The following is a 23,758-nucleotide window of genomic DNA, read 5'->3' as shown; positions in this document are numbered from 1 at the left end:
TCTAGGCTACCAAACAATGGTATTACAGGACAATGTAATTGAAATCTTCGTAACCCCATGACGATGGGGTTACCCTGTAATAAGATATGCAGACAAGTCATGTAATGCTTGCTAATATCGGCTTACGCAAACAGAAAAGAAAAATGTTGCAGCACAAAAACTAGTGAAGAGAAGGAGGCACCATAAGATAATGTGCAGTATAAAAATATATTCCAGAATAAAAGTTACTATATTTCAAAAAGTCGATAAATAAAATACACTTTGTCTCAATGCAAGTTGTAACAGAAGTCCCCTAGAGCCATTTTTGCCTCATGCTTTACATTATGCATTTCCCTCTGTTTGTAAGGCACGCAGCTACGATTAATGGGCTTATACCAGGTTAAAAATTATCGCCTAAAAAATGCTACTTATATTGCAGGTTTAACTTATGCATGTCATGACTACTAATATGCAACGCACAGTAGAGCACTAGTATATCATTATTGTATCTGTGCAATAAATTTGTCCTTTAGTACTATAATCATTTTTCATTACTAAACAACAAGTACATTCAGAACTTGTTTTCCTAGCACATGTATATTTGCCTTTTTGTTTTTTTGCTATTTGCTTAAGACATACCAATAAATGAAAACATATTCTTGACCATACTCCATGAGATTCAACAGAAAGGACCATGTTAATTACCTGGTAGTTGAGTGACAGAAAAACCTTAAAATCACTTTGTAATAATTTATGTGTCATTCTTGTTCTCAGTAGGCAACATTACTCTTTTGTAAATTCCTCTTATTTACTTGGAGACACAATATCATGGTGCTAACAAGTTCTGTTTATATCATTTGAAATGCTTCACACTGAAAACTTACACAATGCTGAGTGATTGCACTTTGTTTTTATGAAATACAAAGTCCGACTACAAATGAAATTGCACTTTTAATAAATCTCCAGAAAAAAAACAACAAATGAACAAACAAACAAATCTTACAAAGTGAGGAATATTTCAAGTAAAAGAGTTATCAAATGTGACTTTACTTTGGAGTTAGAATCTATTGTAGATGAAATCTACTGGCAAAAGTTACAGACAACAACTGGCGTTAACATTCCAGCGGCACAACAACCCTAATTCAACGATCAATCCAGTTAAAAAACTACAAGTTTCAAAACCAAAGGTGCTATCAAATACATGTTAAATTTCAGAGAGGGCTCAGAGAACATTTTAAGAGCCCAAAACTGAACTGCAAATATTTCAGTGAGAGTGGAGATCAATATCGTCCACCTTCAACTAGTGAGTAAGAACGTGAAGTGGAGATGGAGTTGAGATGGAGTTGATGCACTACAACTTCTTGCCATTATCATAACGTTACTGGGGCGACGAGACCTTGTATCTGAAATTTTGGTGAAAATGACTTGTTTTAAAATTAATTTCCAGATAATCAGATAAGCAATGTCCTGTCCAGATCCTAGCTGTCTTACTCCAAATATAAAGCCACCAAGGCATGTCGAAGGAAAGGCTCTCCCATTTGATGCAGTGCTCTGGCTGCCATGTTTTTTGTTGCTGTTTTTTTGCTCTCCTGAACATTTGACATTTTGTAGATACGTGTACGAGGTCTTATTGCTCCAGCGACAATAAGTGCCAAGGTAGTTGTTGATTTGTGGTGGTCATCAGTGCAGGTTTTTTTTTTTTTTAAATCTCCTTTTCTACCCCCCAGCCTACCCCCCCCCCCCCCACCTCTCAGCAAACAACATATTATTCAAATAATCCAACACCAGTAAGTGCAAACACTTCATCATCGGACAGTAACAGGTGGCATGATTGTCTGGCACAGTTTTTTTTTTTCAAGTCACTTCAGCGGTGCAGACTCTGTCAACTGGTCGTGAACAGACACACACTGCTATTATAAGGTCATTTTCACAAGGGTAGAGAAATACGCTTGCAGTGCTGAATCGCAGTTACGCTATTAGAATATCCGTCGATACCCACGACAGAGGAAGGCTTCGCAAATTCTGCAATTTTGCATTTTAGGGAGAGGAGAGGAGAGAAGGTGTGGCTTCTTTTAGAGAATATCAATCCCTGCTGAGTAGCAATTAGAACACACTTTGACTAAATAGTACCTACCTATTTTTCTATCTTTATTTGCTGCGCAAGCAATTGAGCAGTGTGGCTTTTCTGCAGAAGTAGTTGAAAGGTCACTGTAAGCTCTGCCTCCACCCCCCCCCCCCCTCCCCCCAGTAAAAACATCAAAACACGGTTTTGAGATCAATCCTTACACACGACTGTTTCGTACTGTCATTCTGGAAAACTGTCACTAGAAAACATCTCCAGACTGTCATTTGAATTAAGATTTGAATTACAATCTAAATCATCCTCTGCAATTCCAGTTTGCATACATGATGCCAAAAAGATGCCTGTGATGCATAACTAGAATCATGATTCAAATTATGCACTTGTGGTACATGTACACGTGAAAAGTCTCAGACACTACAGTGTACATATCTCTTTATCCCTGAATTCAAGTGACTTAACACTGGAGAGCCACAATAGCTGACCCAGAACAGACAAACACCACTGTCAAGCAAAACCTACATCGTAATACACACATAATTCTTATCACTGAACTCCAGAAACTCAACAGTTCAGGATAAGAAAAGCAAACATGATATCTTTGGTCAATAAATTGTTTTTGGTTGTTTTTCAGGCAATGTGTTCATAGGAAAATAGCTCTCCTCATTACCAACAGCAGTGACTCTAATATACATCAACTTCAAGGTTACATCTACAACTTTGCATGCACCTGCCTAATCCTTCAACAACTGAAGGTCTCTGGCAATGTCACCATCTACTATTAAAATGAATGAAGATAAAATTGTTGAAGGTTTCCATGGTAGTATAACATTTTGTGGTACAAGGCTTCACGGTACACCACATACTCTTCCATGGGTATATACAATGTGGCCCTGAAAAGGGCCTACCCACTCTCGACATTTCGGTAAACATAATTCTCTTGAAAACGGTAAGAACATGCTTTAATATCCAAACATCAATAGTGGGTAGGTCCTTTGCAGGGCCACACACATACCCAAGAAAGAATAATATGTGGTGTATCATGAAGCCTTCTACTACTAAATAAATACATGAAGGGAGTAATACATGTATATATTTCATACAATATGCAGGAATGGTGTGAAACATGCAAGGACACACACACACACACAAACAAACACGAACACACACACACACATAAACACACAAACAAACAAACATACACCAGTATAAATGCACTGACGTCAGGCCAGCCAAGGGTAGATTTTCAAGGAGGCAGTGGGGCAGTCTAGGAGCTAGAAGGTTAAACGCCTGACACAAGCGATTGCAGCACGTGGTACAGGTGAGGAACAAGACAATGGAAGCACTCATTATGGCATTGCATCAAGCAAGGCCTGGAACTTTGGTTCGCTGATCTCGGGCACAAGTTGGTCCATGGCATGGTCCAGGAATGTAAAGACGAGATGTCTGTGGGAGCAGGGAAACACAGATAAAAAAAAATACACAAGATAGACAAACACAAATTTTGCAGTGTTTTTGATTTATTAGTGGAAAATTGAGCAAAGAAAATGGGATTCCAGGGTGGTAAATCACTAAATTACTTCCTTTTTTTTCTTTTAAGTGATAGCACTTCTCCATTCAGTGAAATATTTTACTTACAAAATATATGGCATACATGCAAACAATCCAGCTCACATTAATTCAACAATTGCATATTAAACAAATATGTTTTCCACAATCATCCAAAACTCAACATTTTCCCTCAAGTGTCCATTTCCCACAGTTTTCAAATTAATGAATAGATGCTTGCATCCAGTCATTTCTATTGCATCTGATTGACAAATTGCCCTTCATCAATGTAAACAATTACAGAACATTTAATGTTTAACCCGTTGAGGACGGGCTGATCTTGCTACAACAGGCATTTCCCATAGACATCTGCCCAAGTATACTTGGGACTCGTCCTTAACGGGTTAAGAAGCACCCATAACCTCCAACCCAAGTACGTATTCCCACAGACTGTTGTCTATCTCACTCACTTGTTGAGTTCTGCATCTTGTAGGGAATCCAGCACCAAAGACACACCCTTTGTCAGGTCCTCCTCCCCTATCAGCAGGCTCAGGCCAACTAGAAATGTAGAAACGGGAAATGGGACAACTTATGGTCAAACCTGCAATAGTGATCACCTGTCTGCAGCAGCCACTTGCTCCTTATGCAGCCACCAACACCCACTGGAGGAGACAACACACATTCAATGCTCAAGGCCATCTCTACAATATATTAATACTTCAGACCTTCCCTTTTATGTGCTGTGTGTCTAATGCAACAAGAGGCGACCTACTGTTATTCATCTCCAGTGGGCAAGATTTCCTTGCATAATTATAATGGCTACCAACTACTAATTGAGCACCTTCTCTCACATAACCAGAGCCAAACCTCATAATAGTGAGGGAAAGCAAAACCTTCTTACAACAAGATTATTTTGCCTCACAAAACTCTCAATATTTGTTTGCTTTTGTACCCTGATTATAAAAACTGATATAACAAGGTACATGTAATTATCATGGTTTTTAAAATCTTAATTATAATGAGGGTTCCCTGTCTGCGTAATCAGCTGATAGTCTTTGGGTAAGAGTTTTATATCTTGAACAATGGCCATTTTGGCTTGTGATCCAAGAGTAGAGAAACTAAAGACGAAATGCTGTTTGTTATTTTTTGTTTGTTCGTTTTGGTTTTTTTGGTTTTTGGGTTTTTTTTTTGTTTTTTTTTTTTGGGGGGGGGGGTTGTCTTGACATCAATTAGTAGGACAAATAAAGCCATGCCTTATGACCTATTGTACACATAATCTGTGGACTGGAGACATGAATATCATGTTTGCTACAGATAGCACGAGATGACATAAAATTGTTCCTCACTAAGGAATGGTCCTGTTTTAGCATTGTCGTTTTCTGTCATATGTTGACTGGCTTTACAATGTCCACGAAAGGAGATACAGTAATGAGGTAAAGCAATGTCAAACGTTGTCACTGTTGTTGTTGTTGGTAGTGGTATTGGTGTTGGTGTTGTTATTGTTATTGTTGTTGGTGGTGGTAGTGTTGGTGTTGGTGGTGTTGGTGTTGGTGGTGTTGGTGGTGTTGGTGGTGTTGGTGGTGTTGGTGTTGTTGGTGCTGTTGTTGTTGTTGTTGTTGTTGTTGTTGATGTTGTTGTTGTTATTGTCGTTGTTTTTGATCGTACAAAATGTTGCCTGGCTTCAAAAAGAAAACAGTAATAACATCGTACCTGACACAGCGTTGTGGGTGAGCTCGTGCAGGGCCTCACGTTTGGTCTGGAGCATCTCCTCCGTCGACTTGCTCTCGCGCTCCTTGGGCCGCCACATCCCACCGGGCCAGAAGAGTTCTCGGAGCAGCGAGAGGTAGTAACCCCACTGGGCCTCGGTGAAGAGAAGGCCTATCTCATTTTCTAACCACCTGGGAGGAGGTATGGGGGTGGGGTGGGAGAGGGGGAGAAGGACACCACAAACACACAATATTTTAGTATACATGATGGTGCTTAACCCGTTGAGGATGAGTTCCGAGTATACTCAGGCAGGTGTCTGTGGGAAATGCGTGTTGTACAAAATCAAACCGTCCTCAAAGGGTTAAAAAAATCAACACAAAATCCAGGCTCGAGCAAGCTCATGGAAACATCTAAAGCCTGATAATCATCACATCATGACAGCAAAAGTCATCGCGCATGGTCTTAACTGACAGAAAAGCTACTTTAAATTCCACCATGAGTCTTAGAGTAACTGTGGTATGCAGAACAAATCCCTATTCCATTTTTATCGTACCAAGGCAATTACCCCCGGAGGGCAATTACCCCCAGGTTAAATACTGGTTAGTGGTAAGGTTAGAGTAAAGATTAGGGGTAGGGTTGGGTTTAGGGTTAGGAGTTTGGGTTAGGCTTAGGATTAGGTTCAGGATTAGGATTAGGATTAGGGCCAGGGGAAGGGTCTGGGGTAATTGCCCAGGGGGTAACCGCTCTTAACCCGATTCAAAAGTTTGGGATCATTATAAAATGAATAGGAAATTGTCTATTGATTCCTCTGCTCTGGTGAACTAATATTAAAGTGTGCATCACTCATTACATTTTCACTCCAGTTTAGAGATCCATATATCTGTGGGAGGAGTTTTTTTAGTACTGTCGAAGCCACTGCTGCAACCTCATTGATGAACCATTTCTTCCTATATGTTATAAAAATGGGGTCTAGGGCGGTTACCCCCTGGGCAATTACCCCGGACCCTTCCCCTAGCCCTAATCCTAATCCTAAAATGGTTCGTCAATGAGGTTGCAGCAATGGCTTCGACAGTACTAAAAAAAATCCTCCAACAGATATATGGATCTATAAACTGGGGTGAAAATGTAATGAGTGGTGCACACTTTGATATTAGTTCACCAGAGCAGAGGAATCAATAGACAATTTCCTATTCATTTTATAATGATCCCAAACTTTTGAATCATGTACAGTGTAGAAAAAGAATGGCTCTTTCGGAAAATATGAAAGACTACAAACTTACCAGGGCCATCCACTTCACCTAGGGCCCGTTGCATAAAAGTTACCATTATGGTAACTTTGCCATCCAATGGTAACTTCCATGGAATTCTTGATTTTGATTGGCTGTTGAGTATTGTTGCCATGGTAGTTACCACTGGATGGTAAAGTTACCATAATAGTAACTTTTATGCAATGGGCCCCTAGTTTTAGTCCTTGTGTAAAATCAGGGCTTGCAACTTTTTGCTGCTTTTAGACAAAACTAACACACGGTTCCATTCACGGACAAGTTCACCTTCATACATGTATATGTGTGGATTGAGTGAATGCCGCATTATTAGTAGAACACATCAGTGAAAATTTGAGGAATATCAGATAATCCATTCAAAAGTTATGAATATTTGAAATGTTGGTGCAACCATCACTGGATTACTGAGGAGACTACAATAGTTTGTGATATGAAAGTGAACTTGTCCTTAAAATGCTCTGATATGCTTTACTTGGCATGTTTCAAGGGATTAAGGACGGGAAAAACCAGCGTTTTTCCAAGAACCGTCCTCTCCTGGTTACTCACTACTCACCTATCAATCAGCCCTCCAATCCCAACTTGTAATGCCTTCTGCATGTTCTTGTCCAGAATGAAGCTCTGCTGAGTCAAAAGGGCTTCGCTTAGCACCCCATACACTGCCTGGTAGAGGGCGACATTTCCAGCCCCCAGCTTGCCCCTTTCCTTTGTCGCCACCCCCTCCTCCCTGGGCAGGGCGTCGGGAGCGTCGGAGCCGTCGCCAGCCGATCGCGGCCCCAGGAACGTCTTCTCACTCTCCAGGTTCGGGGACAGTGGGGCTGACTGAGCCAGCTCGAGGCGCTTCTCTGCTACTAACAGCCGCATGGCTTTCTGTATGTGGGACTAGGGGCATAGCGCAAAGAGAGCAACACTTTCCTTGAGTCCTGCTGTATTTTGGCAAAAACTGTGCAAAATACATCAAAAAAAGTAATAGCTGTCATCTCTGATAACCCTATCTTAATCTCATTAAGTAGCCTGTAACTGAGCTGATGTATTTTGCTCGCGATGGTAAACAACTTTAAGAGACGGCCCGCTCACAAGTGGAGTCCGACTCCAGTTTTATACTTTTACAGTCTGCCTGATGTAAGTCACCTGGTCACTGCAAGTGACGCTTTATTATCATACACATATGTGAATGTGCATTACAATACGTCCCAGTAGGCCTACAGCTTTGGTAGTGAAGGATCATTTTCAGAGAATCTTGCCCAACTTTGTTGTGTTGACTACAAATCCACACAGTTAAAAGATCATGCCAATCAACAAAGTAATAAACAAAAAGAAAATGGTAAAGCAGCAATTTTGCCTCAATATTCAAACATAATTGAAAGAAATAAAATTTTGTCATTTCCTCACAGAGTAGTAATTCAGACTGGGAAAAAAGAATTTTACATCATTCATAAATTGTGTTTGCTGGTAACATGCAATGCGAATCTTCCTACTCTGTCAAGAAAGCATGTGACAAAAAAAAGTGAGTCTTTTATCATACGTGGGCAAAATGTATATGAATCATTAAACGATATTGGTCCAACATAACAACACCTTACCAAACGGTGAAACCTTGGCATATGGGCAAAATGTGTCGGGGTATTAAAGGACAAGTTCACCTTCATAAACATAAAGATTGAGAGAATGTAGCAATATTAGTAGAACACATCATTGAAATTTTGAGGAAAATCAGACAATCCGTTCAAAAGTTATGAATTTTTGAAGTTTTTGTGCAGTACCCGCTGGATGAGAAGACTACTGCAGTGTATGAATAACTTAGATGTCACATGCGTACAACAATATAAGGAAAATATAAAGAGAATTTCACAAAATTCCATCTTTTGAAAAAAGTACACATTCCCCTGTCTCGTTACCGACAAATGTTACGGGTAATATTATTCCCCCTGCCTTTAGAAAGAGGCAAGTCAAGTGCTCTTTTATTATGCGAAAAAAGTGAAAATATGTTGAATTTTCTTTTACATTTTCTTTATACTGTTGTAAGCATATGATTCACAAGCTGTAGTAGTCTCCTCATCCAGCGGTTCCAACACAAAAATTTAAAAAATTCATAACTTTTGCATCGATTGTCCAAGTTTCCTCAAACTTTCACTGATGTGCTCTACTAATATTGTTGCATTTTCTCAATCCTTATGTTTATGAAGGTGAACTTGTCCTTTAAAGTCCAATCTACACATATCAACACCTCAGATTCGGCTGGCATATCACTTACTGCTTTTTGCCATGGTACAGCAGCATTAAACTACCCACTTGGTAATTCACTGTAATTAGTGGCTACTTAATGGCCCTGCAGTTTCAAAGTCTAAGTGATACTCAACTTCACCAGCTTATTGCAACCACATACTGTACTTCCAAGGAAGAGGTCGGTGTCCTGGATAAGAAACTGTTAGCATTGTTCTCAACCACAAACATAACCCGAGGTCTCGTACACAGAGATCACAGAGAAAATCATATTGCATGTACTAGCCTTGGACTTTTGAAAAAAGGGCATCAATGAATGCACGGCATCAATATTTGCGGGGCTGCCAACCTGGAGTGAGGGTTTCTCTCCCCCATCCCCACCTTCTTTGCACTGTAGGGACCTTTGACAATTTTACACTTTAAAGGGAGCAATGTTGTACACAGTACATACTGTATATTAGTAACTTTATAATCCCACTTTTTTTTCTACTGGTCCAAGCAGTCTGTCGGACCATCAAGTACCTAGTTTTTTTCCATGGTTTATCGGTCCATTCCTGAAAAAGTTTCTGGTCTGACAGTGATTTTTGCTGGTTAAGGACCATCAGACTAGTGCCAGTGTGCAGCACTACTATAGCAATATTTCCCACACATACAGTGTACACAGAGAGAGTGTGCCTGCATGAAAACCTCAAAAGTTTGGCTTGGGCATATTGAATGTTCGGATTGTCCAGGGAATTTGGAGGATTTTCTTTTTTTTTCATCAACTTTTTTGTTTTGGGGGTTCAGCATGAGAATTCTTTCATCAGAGTGAGACAGTTAAAATCTGGTGAATTGCGCGAGTCTCACGCTGATTGTGTGACAGTTGGCAGCTGTACGTTAACACAAACATAGGCATGGCACGATAATTGCACTCTTGGTCAGGATGATGTACAACCAGTCACCTGACAAGAAAAGATGATGCTACTAGAATGCCAATTTTATGAACAGAGTGTAAGTGGAACATTTGAGGAATGTTTTGACAAAGACAAAGAACCACAACACGAGCCACTGCCTATGGATACTTAGTACTGTATACGCTATATATTTCGCGAGTCTAAATTTTCGTGAATTGGGACTTCCCGACAATTTCGCGAGTGGTTAAATTCGTGATCGTGGAGTCCTGTACTGAATGGAGAATTGTATGCGCGTGCGTCACATTCATACTCGGCATTAGAGTCAATATTTTCGCGTGTCTTTAATTTCGCGAATAGCAGCTGACTCGCGAAATTCGCGAAAATAAACACCTCGCGAAATATTCGGCGTATACAGTATCTTACAGTATCTTCCAGATATATTTGTAATACCTCTTTGACTTCATCCACACCAAGAAGTCTGTCGCTCGAACTGTCCACCACACCCAGGTCCCACTCGTCTTCAACGAGGGGCTGTTGGTCAAGAGCAGGCTGCCCCGTCTGCTTCTCTGCAATAGAATTGCGGCGGTCACGTGACTGGGCTGTACGCTGATGCTTGGCAGATCGGGACTGGGGTGGAGCAGCATGCAGGGGGGCAGGAGGGGGTGCATTTACCTTGGGCTTGACTGCCGGCGGGAGGGCGGTCTTGAGCTGGCCGACGAACCCAGTCACTTGCCGGATCAGCAGCTGTTGAGAAACCATAATCACCAGGACACTTTATATTTCCATATCCCCAGTGTTAAATCTATAGTCATATTCAATGAAAAGCTTTCAAAGATTTCTGATGAAGAAATCAAAACACTAGGCAAACTGCAAAATCTAACTGCAGTGACGTCAACCTTGTACAGAGCATTACAGTATTCTGAGGACTGAATAGGCATATTATACACATTTTGGTGCTTTGGGGTTTTTTTTGAGGGGGGGGGGGTTTGAAAACTACTATACCTTTCTTGTAATTGAGGTGTAATAATACAATTTAGGAAGGACAGTATTCTCCATGAAACCCACAGAATATTGGGGGGAAAAGTACAAAATACTGTAAAAAAAACAAACAAACACAGCAATAGTTTATGCCTCTGTATTTGGTTGATAGACAATTTGTACATGATCTAACAACCTTCTCTGCAACTTGGTCAAGCAGGAGGTAGTGCACAGATGTCTGAAAAAACACAGGTCCAAATGGCATCTGACATTTAATGAAATTTCAGCAAAGAGTACCGGTATACAATATTTATATACATCGAAACATATCTGAAAGTAAACAATGATTTGTTCAGAAACATTCTTTGTATACAGCACTCTAATTTCTCTCACAAATTTCTCATCAAAGCATAATTTCCAGGACTGACTTCAGGTGGGTGTCCTCTTACATACGGCAATGGAATTCAAAAATTAAATACAAGTTGTTTTCATTTTGTCTGTGTTTTTTCTTTTTATTTGAATGTATGTTTACATCACCCCTCTCACCTTGTCTATTCTGGGAGTCTGGTTTGGTCTCCTCACGAACTCAATGTGGGCGTCGCCATCGATGGCAAGGAACTCCGCTATCTCTCGGCTGTTGTGGAGTATCCTGCGGTCAAGCACTTGCTGTACATGCCAAAGATTATAGGGGAAATATACTGTAAAATTATTTTGATTCCACTCAATATGAACAAAAGTAGATGCAACAACGGACCATATGCACCATAAAAAGTATATATGCTTTTAATACAGGAACTACATTGTCTTGTGCAGTCTAGAGCACAGTGTATTTAAAACACTATATACTGTCATCACTCTTGCTCCAATATTGCATATTGTGTTTAATTTATGTAAAAATATTTCTTTCCACCCTGGCTAGCTTCACATATTCAGATAGAACATCATCATTTTCCTTGCTACACAGGTAGTTTTGTCTAAAAGCATGAAATCTTTAACAATGTGCAGTCACACTGCGGGAAACCACACCTTGTTTCACTACCCGATATTTTACTTCGCGTAGTTTGAGCAGTGTGACCACAAACTTCTCGGGACGTAACCAGTGAAACTTCCTCCACCTGATAAGCTTTTCACTTCTCGTGAAACTACAAAATGTATGGGTACTTTTGTGTAGTGTGAACGTGTGCGGCTGACAGTTCGAGAAGTTTGTGATGTGATAATAGATCCATCCATATGGTTTACCACATTGTGCTTTGTTTTGTACACTGCTGTGCATTTGCAGTTTTTTCCCGGTTTGAGTTCAAAACCATGGGTAGTTTGGTATCACTGAAACTATGCATAATTTTGTCTGTAGTTTGACCTGATGCTCAAACTTCTGTAAGTTATTGGGAGGAAAACTACACGGTAGTGTGAACGTGACTTATATTGTGTTTAACACAGAATGTACACAATAAAAGATCATCACATTAAACCCTATGATTTACTGTCTTTCATTCACCGAATTGGGTGAGTAGCACATAATACGTTTGGAAACTAGGTGTCAATGAATAGAGATTACCTGGGGACCGTTTCATGAAACTTTTTGTCAGTGATTTACACTGATAACTGTTAAAAGCTACTGAAATCCTTGCGTCTGATTGGCTGATAGCAAATTTGTCGGTGAAAACCTCTGACGAACTCGTTGATGAAACACCCCCCTGATCTACCCGATTGTGTCACCATAACCTTCCTCTTGGCCTGTGGTATATTGCTGAACCCGAGTGAGCTTCCTACTAAACTTTTTAACTAGGTCAAGTTCAGATGGATTGTTGGATGCTGACAAAAAAAAAACTTGGTAACATAAGCTAACTACTGTATGTGGAGTACCTTGCCATACAGTGGCTAAACAACACAGACACAAAGACACCATATATGACTGCCAACATATTAAAACACAATGGGCATTCAAATTTCCCCAAGAACCATGTATTGCAAGAGCATTGTTGTCAGTTGGCATGAGGGGGGGGAAAAAATGAAGACAAAAACCGAAACTATCATTTCACAACGCGGACATGGCAGGCACTCCCCGATATGTTGAGCAAACAATGTCTGTTATTAAATGTTCCAAAGTGCAGGCTCTGGGACATCAGTCCAACTAGCGGCACCTTGAATACAGGAAGAGGACCAGTATCCTGTGAGCAAGCTAAACCCTGGTCTGATGCCAAGGGTTCCCCGCCACAATTGCACTCTTCTCAAAATATTTATTGTTATCGGAGTTGAAATATGACTATACGACACAGTCGCGTGCATACATAATACATGCGGCTTGAATCATGTCTACTTCTTGTGTCTGTAGTACAAACATTCCCAAATCCCGAGATGAATGTGAGATTACTTAATGTGTTTACAGACACTTGAGAAGCAAACAGGAATGTTCACCCATGCATCTGTGACCCGTTAGTCTTCTATTCTGTTGTAGTATTCTGGTAAACTTGCACAAGCAGGCATCAGAAATTACGAGATTGCAAATTGATAATAAGAATCGGCTGCAAAAAGGAATAGCCATGTTGTTGATTTTTTTTTTCTTTTGAAAACCAAATAGATGCCATTTTCATGACCAGTTGTCATTAATTCAATGTGTATCAATGTTTTAGATTTTAACAAAATTGTGCAATATATAAGACATGTTACTCCTGTACGTTGTTAGAAAATTATGTGCCGTACACGCTTTGTCGCATTAATCTTCAAAGAAGAACCTTCAGAGCTGGTTTCCTGTAAACAATGATTGTCTTATTGGTGGCTGGTTTTTAACAGCTTGTGCAGTTAGTTTTCAGATATAAGGTTGGACAAATTATAAATCACTTTAGAGTTTTGCGTCTGGAGAATTAGACTATAACAATATCACATATCAGAATGGATATCTGGTGACTAATCCAGGCATTTGTGGTGAGAGGTCATACTAGAGTTTGCCTACTCTTATCTGATATAACGAAGACATGCAAAGTCAGATAACTACATGTAGTTCAAGTTCAGAATGAAAATGTGTCACTTTGACTAAGAGAATGTTTTATCACATGGCCAACATGTTGGATTTTTTTCCAAGCCTTCAGCATTAAAATGTCACCTGACTGGGGTAACATAACGCACACACACACACACACACACACACACACACAAATCTTTTTTTCCTGACATGCACAACTTTTCTGCCACGATTAATTATAACTTTGATTTTCTAACTTCCTTCATGTACAATGTAGTTGAATAAGATTTTAATTTATGAGCTAAGCGATCTTGACAGCTCTTCATTTTATATCGCCTTTTTTACTTGGTTTCTATACTGAGCCTTAGTACTTTATAAATACTTGATATATTGTACATGATATTTCAGCTTGTTCTGCCTACACTGTAGTTTCAGCATTTGGATGACATATATTTCACATAATTACCTCTGACTAGGGAGAAGGTCAAATGTCTTCATCGCAGTTGTTTGTTAGTTGGTTTGTTTGTTGGTTTGTTTGTGTGTAAAATAACTAAACAACAGATTTAGATGAAACTTACAGAACAGGTTGAGAATGACACAAGGAACAGATGATTCAATTTTGGTAGTGATCCAGGAATTTTGCTGGATTTTATGAAGGATTTTCGATATTTTGGCAGGTAGGGTCAAATAAACTTGGGAGTCCAAGCTGCGCATTTTTTGAGGTTTGCATATAAGTGCACTGAAGTGCATGCTCTAGTTTCTGCTGGGGTGAGGTGCGCTGCACAGCTGGATGTTGACGACATTTATTAGAAAAAGGCTTCTACACGTAATGTTGTAAACGTATACCAGGTATTGGGAAATCAGACGATTTTCAGCATGCACAAGGGTGGAATCGCTGATCTCTTTGGAAGAACAAGATCAGTGGTGGAAATTAGCTACTTGGTGGAAGTTTGCGCTCTCAAAGTGCTTCTGTAGTTTGTTGAACTGTAATTTTTGAAGTGTCTTCCTCTTCAACACAAATGACTTGACCCTACGTGTATATGAACCTTTGGAAAAGCATGATTGATGGGTATTTGATGTGTAAGTGTCTGCATATCAATGTAAGGCATTCTGTGAAACATGACCTTTAAGCTGTAGCATACATGTATCACAATAACACACTCCACAGTTTTGCATCTAACTCTTTTTTCCCTAGGATCCACTTACATTGTAAGTGGCATACTGATAAATCTTTCACTTTCAGTTTCAGTAAAATCTGCTAATGTAAAGGATGTACAACTCTCTCTGAACATAAATTATCTTGCCATCAATACGAGCCCAATAGAGAGAGAGAGAAAGAAGAATTATGAGTGGATTCTTTTGAACTACATGTAATCATTTTGCTGTAGATATTACTTTCATATCTTGCTATCCATATTTTACAATTTACAAAACCAGCTAAAACTAAACTGTATATCAACCTACACGGGAAGTTTCCTCCAATACATGTACTTCACAGAAAGCTGCTAATATAATAAATCACGGTCACAAGAACAAAATCTTGTTCCACTGCATGAATAAAGACCATGCACTTTAACACCTCAGACATCAATAGCTGTGGTCCACATCAATTCTTGAATTAAGTACAGAATATGGCAACAATGTATTTATTTATCTTTTATTTATCTTTTTTTTTTTTTGCTTGATTCAAGGCATATGGATGACACAGTCATAGTCAGGCATACGCCAATGAGAGCGATCTGTTGAAGTTGTTGAAAGCAAAATGAGTGATTGAGTGTGCCGCTTGTCACTGACTGTGAGCATGCCGCAAAGGTATGTTAATTGTGACATCAGAGGCATGAAGCATACAAAAAGTACAGTTGTATCATATTATAAAATGGGTTCAAGAATGTAGCCAATTGGAAGCGCTGAAATGAGTCACGTGTGCGTGCATTAATTTCTTCAGGTATGCACTAAGAAGAGTCTCTCTTCCACCTCCCTGGCCTGACATACGTCACAATGTTTACACTAGCAGTGCGCACTCAATCAGTTGTTACAAGTGCGTCACGCGCTACTATACGCGCTGTCAATCCTGTAAACAACTTCTAGTTCGGGCCGCGGGCTGCCACAACAGCCGGCGGCCTTTAAAGCTTTCTTGTGCATAACAGTACGTGGCGTACGTATACTCTTTTACGTACGTACAGTACTTATGTGCGGGATTTCCGAGTGCGACGTGCGTAAATGTTTGGGACGAACATCTTCGGACATCTTGACTTTTGAGCGAGTGCTACATGTAGCTGACTGGTATTGACCCACAAAGGTACGTGAATAATGCTGTTAGTTTTCGACCCATTTTATAAAACAAATGATGCACAGGATTATTTCGTGGCGTTATTGAAGGTGCGGCTCACTCTCAAGTATTGACAACGGTTGCAAACATGCACTCGGCTGCGCCTCGTGCATGTCGCACCATTGTCAATACTCTCGAGCGCGCCGCACCTTCACTAACACACTCTATCCTGTGCATCATTTGTATATTATCATGAGTTTGCACAGGAGTCAATGCACATTAGTGACATCAGCTGTGTGATTTCAATTTTTGCTCGAACAAAATTGCATGGTTCAACAGCAACCATGCAATGGTACTTTTAACTGCGTGTCACACGATGGGCAATCAACCAATCAGATAGCTAGAATCTTTTAAAAGGCATTGCACATTGTATAATATACATTGTAAATGACCAAGCTGGGTATTGCATTTAATACATAAAATGATGGCATACTATACATACTGCACATACAACAAGAATGCACCCCAAAGTAACCCCTGCCCCCCCCCCCCTAAAAAAAATGAAATAAATAAATAAATAAATAAATAAATAAATAAATAAACAAACAAATTAAATAAATAAATGACAAAAAAAAAAGAAAAAAAAATCTCACCATCAGGTAGCTCTCAAGGGACACCCGTTTCTGTTCCTCGGCGGCTGCCCCCGGTCTCGCCAGGGGCAGCACAGACTGTTTGGGCACATTCTTGAGACCTGATACACGATGGGGAAAAGTGGAATGGTAGGATTTCAGCATTAATGACCAATCATAGAGGCTGCCCATGTAATACTAAACAGCCCTGGCACTTTCTTGATTTTACTTTGTTGTACTTACTTTACTTTATGATGATATAGGACAATGCCTGCTAACAAGCCCAAGCTTGTGATCTCATAGGTTTATACATGTACATTTCCTGTTACTTATCAAGGTGAATTACATTGGGAAAGGATTTTTTTTCCAATTTCACTCCTGCAGACCTTTGTGTTTAAATGAGTGGCAAGATCTACTGCTTTAGAATGAAACCCAGTTTCTTCAACAAGTCTTTGACCCAACTTGCCACAACAGCATTGATAGAACATGAATAGAACAGTCTGTTGGCAAACCAGCTACATTGTTTCTCCTTTTGGGGAAGTAATTCCTTACAGTGTTCTGCAAATTATTCAGAGTCTGGTGCACATAATCTGACCCACAGCACAATCCACAGGATTATTCTCAAAACTATTTCAATGAGGTAATACATGCATGTAAACAGAGTGATGTGTGCAATACTTTTCTACTTTTGCAATTTGAATTGAATGTTTCAATGCTCCACAAAGAAAACTCGTGCTGAAATGACAAAGAGGTATTGTGAAGCAGTGTACTAACGGTGTAGCTGTATGTGCAATACACTGGTACTGTTCATTACACAAATGATATGCCTTTCAGGGGTATACTACGTGTATTACACGTGTAAGATACCTTTCATTGGTACTGTATTACACGTGTAATATACCTATCAGAGGTCATACAGATGTAATATACTTTATACCTCTCATGGGTATTACACACGTAATAGTAGGTGTCAGGGGTATTACACATCAGTACCTTTCAGGTGTCGCCGGAGAAGAGGATTATTGCTGATCCTGGCATGCAAGTTGACAAACTCTCTGTAGCGTCTCCTCACCTCCTGCTTGGTCGTACTGGTGTAGGTGACATCCAAATCATCTGACACGGTCGGTTTCTTCAGCAGGGTGTACTATGGACAGGCATATAAAGGCAAAAACGGAACATATAACATGCCTGTGATTTGGATGAAAGAATGACTTGTCATTCAGTTATGATGTTGCGGTTCAAACTTACATTTTTCATAATGAAACTCATCACACTTTGAGCTTGATACTAAAATCTTGCAATGAACAAGTCATTGCTAAACAGAGGATAGCAAAGTTTATGAAAGGCTGCACCTGGCGATTGGAACATGTACATTGTATGTACACGCTCACATTTCTGATTGAGCCTTTGAAATTATGTTTAAAACTCAAAGCATATAAGTCAAGCCGACTGACATCAGAATGACAATGTTGTGTTATAAATGACAGAAAGCTCTGATAAGCAAGTCAAGTCAGTCAAGTGCTAAGCCACGGGACACAGGTTCAAATGTGCTCTACTAGTGCTTGTTAACCAGTTGAGGACTAGTCCCGAGTAGTATACTCGGGCAGGGGTCTTATGGGATATGCGTGTTGTAGCAAAATCAGTCTGTCCTCAATAGGTTAATGGTTGATATGCATGAGTTGCACCTCATACTGTAGGTTTACAGATCATCTGAGTAATACAGCAATATATGATTGTATGCTGGATTCACTCTCACATTTATGATGAAAAACACAATGGGCTTCTTCCCACTGGGATCCCCCATCCAGCTGGTGGTCGGGATGCAGAGGTCGGCTATCTTCCACGAGGCCCACTCTCGAGGTATCTCTCCCCCAGGAGACTGGGCTGCCTTGGGGCGGGGTGGCTTGTCGAGGAGAGCGGGCTCAGTCTTGCTTCTAAGCAGAGTTAGAGGTCTGTGGGTGTGATTTAAAGTCAGAAAGAATCATTGATTTATGACTACCATTTTCCATTCATCACTCTACAAATGTAAATAATTTCTATACTAATCAACTCACTGCTACTACTATCACTTTAATAGCAGCATGCCTCTAAACTTAACTTCACACATCAGAAAAGGGAAAGTTGAGCTACATGTCGCAATTGTCAAGTGTGTAATAAAGGCAATTTGAACTAACTATAGTGAAGATCAAAACTCATCAGCCATAATGTACACTGATCATTTATAGTTTAAGTCTAGTTGGTTAAAGGGTGTGTACAGTTCTGGTCAAGGGGAGGATTTAGCTTTTAACTTTTTGCGAGATATTCAGAAACCACTCTGTGAGCTGTCAAAGAGCATGCAATTCTTAGGGGTATCAAAAGTTTATTTGATGAAAATCGGTTTTGAAATGGCTGAGATATCCCAAAACAAAGTGACACAGAGAGATCCTAATAAAAGGTGTGGCCTGTCGCCTTTTATTATTATCACTTTTTTGGATTTATATCTCAGCCATTTGAAAACCAATTTTCATCAAATAAACGTTGAATCCTTCTTAATATTACATGCTCTTTCATATCTTATAAGAGGTTTCTCATTATCTCATTTAGGAATGTTCAAAACATGAATCCCCACCTCAACCAAGTTCTGAAGTTCTGAAAACAAAGTTCTGATGCTCTACAAGATCATGAACGGTTTTTTAGCCATTGCAGCTGCACCTCCTTACATGTATCCTGCATCGGGTACCAGAGGTCATGATCTCCAAATGAGACAGCACCACTGCCGGATCCAAACCTACCAGCATAGCTTTTTCCCAAGTGTGGTCCCGCTATGGAACAGCCTACCAGCTGCAGCAGTAACGGCTCCTTCTGTTGAAGCCTTCAAGAGCTGCCTCACTTCCATCAATTTACGATAGTCCACCAGAATATTGGTTTTTACTTGCACGTTAGTTAGTTTCATGTTAATTTCTGCACCTCCACATGCGTGTTTCTGTGACGGCACTACCCTTTTTGTACTCAAGTGCGACAATACTCTGCAAGAGGGATGCACTAACTTGGAAGAAGAAGAACCAGTACTGTATACAGTCCCTTTAATGTAAATTTTGAATGCATAACTGCACATTGTACATCAATTCACGCATGCATAATAGAAGAGATAATAATATGATTAAACATTTTAACTTGTATCATAAATATTTTCTCTTTGGGAAAATGTATATTTTTATGGTCAAAACATTCCCATCATGCCTTACTGATCTGTGGCTATTACAGGATGGATTTCATGAAAAATGACATTATCCCTCATGGGGCTTTGCACTTTTCATAATACTTTTTACAAATCAAAGGCGATTCTTACTTTGTTGACAGCGCTGAAGAGCTCACTTCTGTTTGAGTTGCTTGACCATCATCCTCTGCTGTGTCACTGGAAAGTTCACCTGAGGGGGTTGATTTCACTTCCTGTAGCCCTGTCCTCTCCTCTGTAGACATGTCGGTATCTTCCATGAGGAATTGCACTTTGAGGGGCACTACATTTTCAGAATCAGAAATGGATGAGCACGAGTCTGCAATTGAGTTCTTTGGAATACTTTGGACCGAGGCAGATGGATTTTCCTCTGAAGGAGTGAGGAAAACGCCCCCATCCAACTGGGTGAGGCAGTCTGCACTGAAACACGATCTCATCCCCTCGCACTTTGTTGCCTTGGTTACCATCTTGGAGCAGTCAGCATCCACGATGTTCTCTGCAACATCACGGGTGGACCCGGATGAGCTCGCCTGTCCAGAGATGGCGCTTCTGAGGTGGAATATATTGGAACCTGTCGAGGCTGCTCGTCTGTGACATCTGAGTTGTTGCGCTGATTTCCCATTTGACTCTGACTCTACGTCCAAATCCTGATCTTGCAAAGATGTAACATCCAGCGACTCTTGAACACCTGGACTCGATGTGTGAGCATCAACGCCAATTACTGCCTTCGTGATTGGCATGCTTGGCTCCATCATCGTCATTGGCACTGTCATTAGGTGAGTGAGCTCGGAATCGGGACCTACACACACTCTCGGAGGTTCCACTACATGTGAGGGGTTGTCCCAGGCTTCATTTTTCACTTGTGTCTCTTGAAATAAACATTCTGCTCCCTCTGGTAGAAGATCTTTGGACTCGGCTTGAGGTACATTTTGCTCATTGGATTCCAGTGTCTTTTTCTCATCAGCGTCAGCTCTACTGGCCTCACAATCACTCCCCTCACCTCTCCCTCGTGCTTCGCATGATGGAATTTCATCGTTTGTGTTGCCCTTCTTGGTTTGTCGAATCTGGCGAAGGTCTTTGTCAGAAAGAGCCCTGTATACCTTTTTATCATCATCATGACCATCTTCACATGCTGCCTTACCACCATTCTTCCCATCACTTGAGGAGCTCTTGTTTTGAGGTTGATCTACATGATGTAGTAATGGCTCATCAGTCAAAAGGAGGATGAAGACTTCATTCACAAAATCGGGATCAGAGACAAGATCGACCAATGGTTGCAGAACATTGCTCATCAAGAAATCTTGCAGGAGGAGCACAAGAGTTGAGCAAGATATAACGTCTGGAGGTAAGAGCGCCAAAATAAGGCAATTGGCCATCTGAGAGAGGTAGCTCTTTTCGGATTCCACGTTCTGCACTGCAGGGTGCAGGATCGCAAAGGTTTCATAGATGGACACGATGGAATGATTCGACCGTTTTACCAGTCTGGATCGACTGGTTTGAAGTCGCCTGTAAATATCGACATGGGCGCGAAGTTCATGCAGAAGGCTGCAGACAAAGTGTCTCCTATCAACAGAGGACAAACGAATACTGCCATTCTTGACCAGCGCCTTGAAATGGATGAAAACATTATGGGAAAACTGATCGTCGTCACTCAGCAGACGATACCACTCCATGACAAAATCTCTCATCATCAAGCGAATGTATTCGGCAATCTCATCTTGGAGAATAGTTGGAGCGTCATCATCGACAGCACGATCTACTGCCTGACCATGGTCAGTTTGTTCTACTGCATACAGAGGCCTGTCTTTGGCCAGGTGAGGCAACAGAGGAATTAACTTGTCCCACCTGTAAACAGCTGGCCTGTTTCTCAACCGCGTAGCAGCCCAGACGCCCAGCGCAGTCCCACATGCTAGCATGAATGTCAGCCCCTCCGTCACGATGGAAACAAACACAAAAACCAGCGCAGAGATGATGGCGATTATCCTCTGTCTTGTATTGAGACCTCCAACAAACTTTCTAACGAGGCGTAGTTTCTCGCTCATGCTCTGCAGCAGCTCCATGTTTAGCTCTCTAAATTGGTCATTCCAGCATATTTCACTTATGGCCGTGATAAATAGACCAGATCAGAGCTCAGTTCACACTCCCAATTCCTAGTTCTTCTACCCGGCGACACCGGGCCGACGCGTGCGAGAAGGGACGACGCCGAGTGAATGAACACGGCACCCTTGTGCATTCATTCATCCACAAAGTTGGGTTGCCGATACTCCGCGCCCCGTACTGCGTAGGCTGTGCGAAATGAGTCAGGGCAGGATTTATATATGGCAAGCCTTCATAGCATTAAAATCCATGTCTGGATGGGATTCGTTCTTTTACGTGAATGCACGCATGTAATTCACTGACCGAGAAGTCGATCATCAGTGGCTTGCAAAATGTGCTAGATGTATCAGCCTAATTACTTTTTTAAAGTGAATTATTTCTTGCTATTGATTTGTTGTGATTAGCCAGTTTTAATGACGACTGTTTTTTAATGTAATTATCAGTATCAGAGCATATTCCCAGCCCTGTACATCATAATTTGGATCTTGCAAAAAATATATATATTTCCACTCAAAGTCCAATATCACTTAGGCCTATAGCACGAAGAAGCAGTTGAAAACATTGTATTTGATAGATTGATGTCACGAATTTTCACTCTAAAATCTTCGGAAACAACACGAACGCTTGATTGCTATCAATTATTTCTGCTTCAAGAATCCTTTTCATGACATTGTAGAATAAAATTCCTATTGTCAGTCTCTTTCTATATTTCTATCAAGAATTTCATATCAAGAACCGATTCTGAGCTGCAAAAATCAAAGTTTTGATCCAAAGTAGGCTTAAAGGCATAATATTTACCATTCGCAGGTGAAACAAACATCCAGCATTAGTGCTTTAAAATAGTTCTTAAATGTGAGTTAGGAATAGAAACAATCACTGTAAAAATCTTAATCGGTAAAATCGATGTTACGTATTGTTATATATGCAAAATGTGAACAATAGGTATAATAAAAAATGCTTCCAGACTAAGCCGTCTACAGTTAACGTTTATTGAGAAAAATACAGATATCGATCCCCTTGTATATTATCTTGGTCCTTATCGTGAAAATTTATAGGATGTTTTGTGGTACAACAGACCTACACATAATTATGCATTAAATGTCATATCTTGAATTTTTTTTTTAAATCACTGTTCCCAAAGGTAAACAGCTAGGACCTTTAATATTTTCATTTCTCATCAAAAACACATGTAAGCCTACCGTATTCAATTTTTTTATGTCTATGGACTTCTGAGTAATAATAATGATGACGAATGACAATACATTCTTAGAAGGCTTGCCATATGAAATATGTACATGCTGCGTACTGTGTAAGTGCGATGTAAACAAAAAATCACATGCATGGCATGCAATATTGCATCAAAGGTCGAGACAAGGGCAACTCCCCCTGGCTGGCTGGCCTTAACTAAATTCTTTCCACAGGATTTTGTTTCTTCATTGTTTAGACGGCCCACAAAACTGCAAAGAATGCGCTCGTCGTGCTTTCAAACAATTAAATGTTTGAGATAATCCCCCATCGTCGGTAAGCGGATTAATTTTACGTAAACAGGAGCCGTGGACCGGAGGGGGGGGGGGGGGGGGAAGGCTACAGCCTTGCCCCTCCCCCCCCCCCCACACACACACACACTTTTTGTGAAGAAATAAAAGGAAAAGTAATCAAAAACTCAAGACTTTGACGGAGCGTTCCGTCCGACGGATTCTTCCACCATCAAACACAAGCACTACCACCCCCGCACCACCCCCACCACACACACATACACGTAGATATACAAACAGATCACATTTAGGCCTGCACACACGTATACGGTTTGGGACGTTTACCTTGCTGATTGCTATGTGTCAGGTTAATCGCGAACAGGTCGAATGCCGTAAATCCTTTGTAAAAAGACGTTTGCTGTTAAAG

The 23,758-nt window shown here is 40.5% G+C and overlaps 1 protein-coding gene across 1 annotated transcript; it reads right to left on the bottom strand.

Moving 5' to 3' along the window:
• Positions 1-2,289: 2,289 nt before the first annotated feature.
• Positions 2,290-20,445, bottom strand: LOC139728053 (sorting nexin-19-like). The gene is made up of 10 exons (XM_071639016.1): positions 19,874-20,445; positions 18,302-18,497; positions 17,539-17,689; positions 16,570-16,667; positions 11,235-11,354; positions 10,161-10,454; positions 7,151-7,476; positions 5,318-5,505; positions 4,078-4,165; positions 2,290-3,505 (listed from the first exon to the last, which is right to left on the bottom strand). The coding sequence occupies exons 1-10, from the start codon at positions 20,224-20,226 to the stop codon at positions 3,409-3,411; spliced, it is 1,911 nt and encodes a 636-aa protein (XP_071495117.1). The 5' UTR covers positions 20,227-20,445; the 3' UTR covers positions 2,290-3,408.
• Positions 20,446-23,758: the final 3,313 nt, after the last annotated feature.

Source organism: Diadema antillarum, unplaced genomic scaffold, assembly GCF_040938485.1.
Source record: "Diadema antillarum isolate AM-2024a unplaced genomic scaffold, OU_Dant_1.0 seq00000162_RagTag, whole genome shotgun sequence".
In the NCBI taxonomy this organism is placed as follows: Eukaryota; Metazoa; Echinodermata; class Echinoidea; order Diadematoida; family Diadematidae; genus Diadema; species Diadema antillarum.
The sequence above is the reverse complement of the archived record's forward strand: the minus strand, read 5'-3'. Positions and strand labels throughout refer to the sequence as shown.